At 41.9% G+C, this 3,026-nt stretch overlaps 1 protein-coding gene across 1 annotated transcript; it reads left to right on the top strand.

Annotated features, from left to right (window-relative positions):
• The first annotated feature begins 1,166 nt into the window (after positions 1-1,166).
• LOC131148432 (probable polyamine transporter At3g13620) lies at positions 1,167-2,648 on the top strand. Its single transcript, XM_058098132.1, has one exon. It carries the CDS (start codon positions 1,167-1,169, stop codon positions 2,646-2,648), a length of 1,482 nt encoding a protein of 493 aa, XP_057954115.1.
• Positions 2,649-3,026: the final 378 nt, after the last annotated feature.

Here is a 3,026-nt window from a genome sequence, read left to right as displayed (position 1 = left end):
TATAATTGAATAAAAGTATGAATGAAGAAGTGATGGTTGCCGGTTGATAAAGACTCCAATATCAAATACATTACAAGTTGTAAATATTTATTTTTAATATATATTTTTGTGGGTGTGTGAGAAAATATATATATAATGAAAAGAATTTTTTTTGTTCTTTATAAATCAAAAAAGAACATTTCTAATTTGCACGTCTAACATGCTTCCAGTATCAAATTCATAAAGTTCAATGAAAGATTTAAAAGCTTAAAATAAATTATAAATTTTGTTTTTAATAGATTCATGAAGACTACAAATTCCATAAGAATGATTAAGTTTTGAAAACTCCAAAAACTAATTAAAAACATAAATTATAAAAATATCATAGGATTTGAAAATTCCAGAAAATATGAAAAAAGGGAAGAAGAAAAAACTCAAAAAAACCAAAATGCAAGAGATATATGAATCTTATATTGGGACCCATAAAGATGAGGAATTTGTTTTTGTGTTTTTTTGGAAATTGAATTTAAATCTGATAGTTGCATGCATGTGGGTGTTCCCTTATTTAGCTAATGGGATAGGGATTATTTGAATTCAGAGTGTTGACGAGAGAAAGCGAGTTAATACAAACAAAAAGAAGGCGTGAGAGACAAGATGCCATGAAAAGAAAGCGAGTTATTTACTGTTTGGTAAATAATGCCACGTGAGTGAGCAAATGGGGAGGGTCTGTTTGGTAAATAATGCCGAGTGATTAACATGACATATTCTCCTCTTTCTATATATATATATATATATATTATTTTAAAAGCGCTTACGACACCATTTATACAAAACAAAAAGAAGAAGCTTTATTTACATTATTTGAACATTCTACTGCGGCGGACCAAAAGGATTCATTAGAGGACAAGCAGAGTCGGGGACCGATTATCCACGCCGGCATGTGCACATGGAGTGGCAGACCCTTTCCAACAGCGTCCTCTGGACTAAGAGCAGTTAGCACAACTGAAGCCTTGAATGATTGAATGTTCAAAGATGCTTTCGTTAAAAAGAGGAGAGGAAGGCCCGCGTTGTGAGACTAAGGCCTTGTAAAAAAAAAAAAAAAACAGGGCAATGGGGTCTATAAAAAGGGAAAAATCTTCTCGCAACAATGAAACCATCCTAAAGCTATTACAACAAAAAAAAACTCCATGAGCACCATCACCCTTTCCATTGTTGTCTTTCTCATCTGCATGGATATCGGCGGTGCTCCCTTCGGAGTGGAGGCAGCAGTGGGGGCAGTCGGCCCCCTCTTTGCCCTTCTTAGCACTCTCATCTTCCCTTTCATTGTTGGCGTCCCCTACACCCACATAACTGCGGAGCTCTCTTCCATTGCCCCCACATTACGAAGCCCCTTCTGGGGCTTATTCATCTGTTCCGTCAAATACTTCAGCGGCATCGTCGACCTCGCTATTAGTGCCGTCCTCTGCCTTAAGTACCTTGAAAACGCCTCTTCCTATTTCACCGGCCGCTACCCCCGCGCTCTCTTCCTCCTCCTCTCAACCCTCTCCCTCTCCTTCCTTAACTACATCGGTCTCCTTCGCCGAGGCCGTTACACCTCCGCATGCTTCTTCCTCCTCCCCCTCTTCCTCTCCCTTCCCATGTCCCTCATAGCCATCTCCCGAATCAGTATCCACAGATGCTTTAGCACTGGGCAGGAAGGAGTGCCCAAAAACTGGAATCTCCTCTTAATCACTTTTCTCTGGAAGCTCAAATTCTGGGAATTTGACAGAGAAGTACTAACGGGCAACGTTCAAGAGAAATCTTTGCTCTTCAAAGCACACTTCATCTCCGTGACTCTCACATGTTTTACTCTTGTAGTCCCTATTGCAGCAATAGCCGGTGCCCTTTCCGTTAACCAAGACGAGTGGAAAAATGGGTTCTTCGTCATCGCCGCTGAAATGATAGGCAGAAGATGGTTACGAGTCTTGATCCAAATTGCAGCCGCCTTGTCAACTGTTAAAGAATTTGAGGACGGGATGACCAACTGCTCTTACCAGCTCATGGGCATGGTAAAAAAGGGGTATTTGCCCCATTTCATTGGGTCCCAATCTAAACGATTTCATACTTCATGGGTAGCGATTTTGGTATCCACCGGATTGGCCACCATTCTATTTGCGGACCTCAAGTTCCTGGCAGCATGGCTCGGATTCTTTAGAAGTTTCACAGTACTTTTGGAGTTAACGTTATTCCTATGCTTGAGATGGGAGTGGCCAGAGCAGAATGGGACGTTTCCGGCGCGCATGAGGATGCCAGGACTGGTGGTGATGTGTCTGGTTGTGTCTATGCCTTATGTGTTCACGTTGGCACTCACAAGATCCCTTGTTTTTCCGATCATGGCATGCGTAACGTTTGCGGTCATTGCACTATTGTACCTTCTGATGCAACAGTGTAAGAAGAAGAGGTGGTTGAGGTTCACTAATTCCGAAGAACATGCTAATGGAGAAGAAAGGAGTGGTGCTGCTTCTGATGTGCCAGCTAATTCTATCCATGGTGGTCATCATGGCCATGGCGATGGCAACAAAACTGGTGATTTTTCTTCTGAGCGGCTTCATAGCGATAAAAGCGATGGAACCATTGGTTTCACGGAGAGCGATAGCGGTGCCCTTGACTTAGGCACGACCCTCCCCTGAGGCTACTCAGCTTGATTCGGAACCGTTCCATGCGAATACGGAGAGGATGAGTGTGGCTACGTAGCTCGCCATGGCGCCAGTCCCCAGCCCTCGAGCCTCTCGGACAACCACCCCTCGGACTGGATAGATTATTTCACGTAAAAAAGAAATCAGCAGTAGTGTAATAAAAAAGTATATATATATATATATATATATATATAAATTAGTTTCAAAATTTATATAGCAAACAATATAGTGTGATAAAGCTTGAAGTCTCACTCCATCTAGTTATGTTCCTTGTATTAAATTTGACCCGGCTGCTACACCGCTCCTTCTCCCCTCTTCTTCCTCCTACCTTCCTTCTCCGCTTTCTTAATTTCTTTTCTTCCTTCCTTCTGG

The sequence above is a fragment of the Malania oleifera genome, chromosome 2 (genome assembly GCF_029873635.1).
Source record: "Malania oleifera isolate guangnan ecotype guangnan chromosome 2, ASM2987363v1, whole genome shotgun sequence".
Classification (NCBI taxonomy): Eukaryota; Viridiplantae; Streptophyta; class Magnoliopsida; order Santalales; family Ximeniaceae; genus Malania; species Malania oleifera.
This window is presented reverse-complemented; position numbering and strand designations above follow the sequence as displayed.

Excerpts from the sequence above, each read along its gene's own strand:
- LOC131148432 (XM_058098132.1), top strand. The coding sequence starts at position 1,167 with ATGAGCACCATCACCCTTTCCATTGTTGTCTTTCTCATCTGCATGGAT.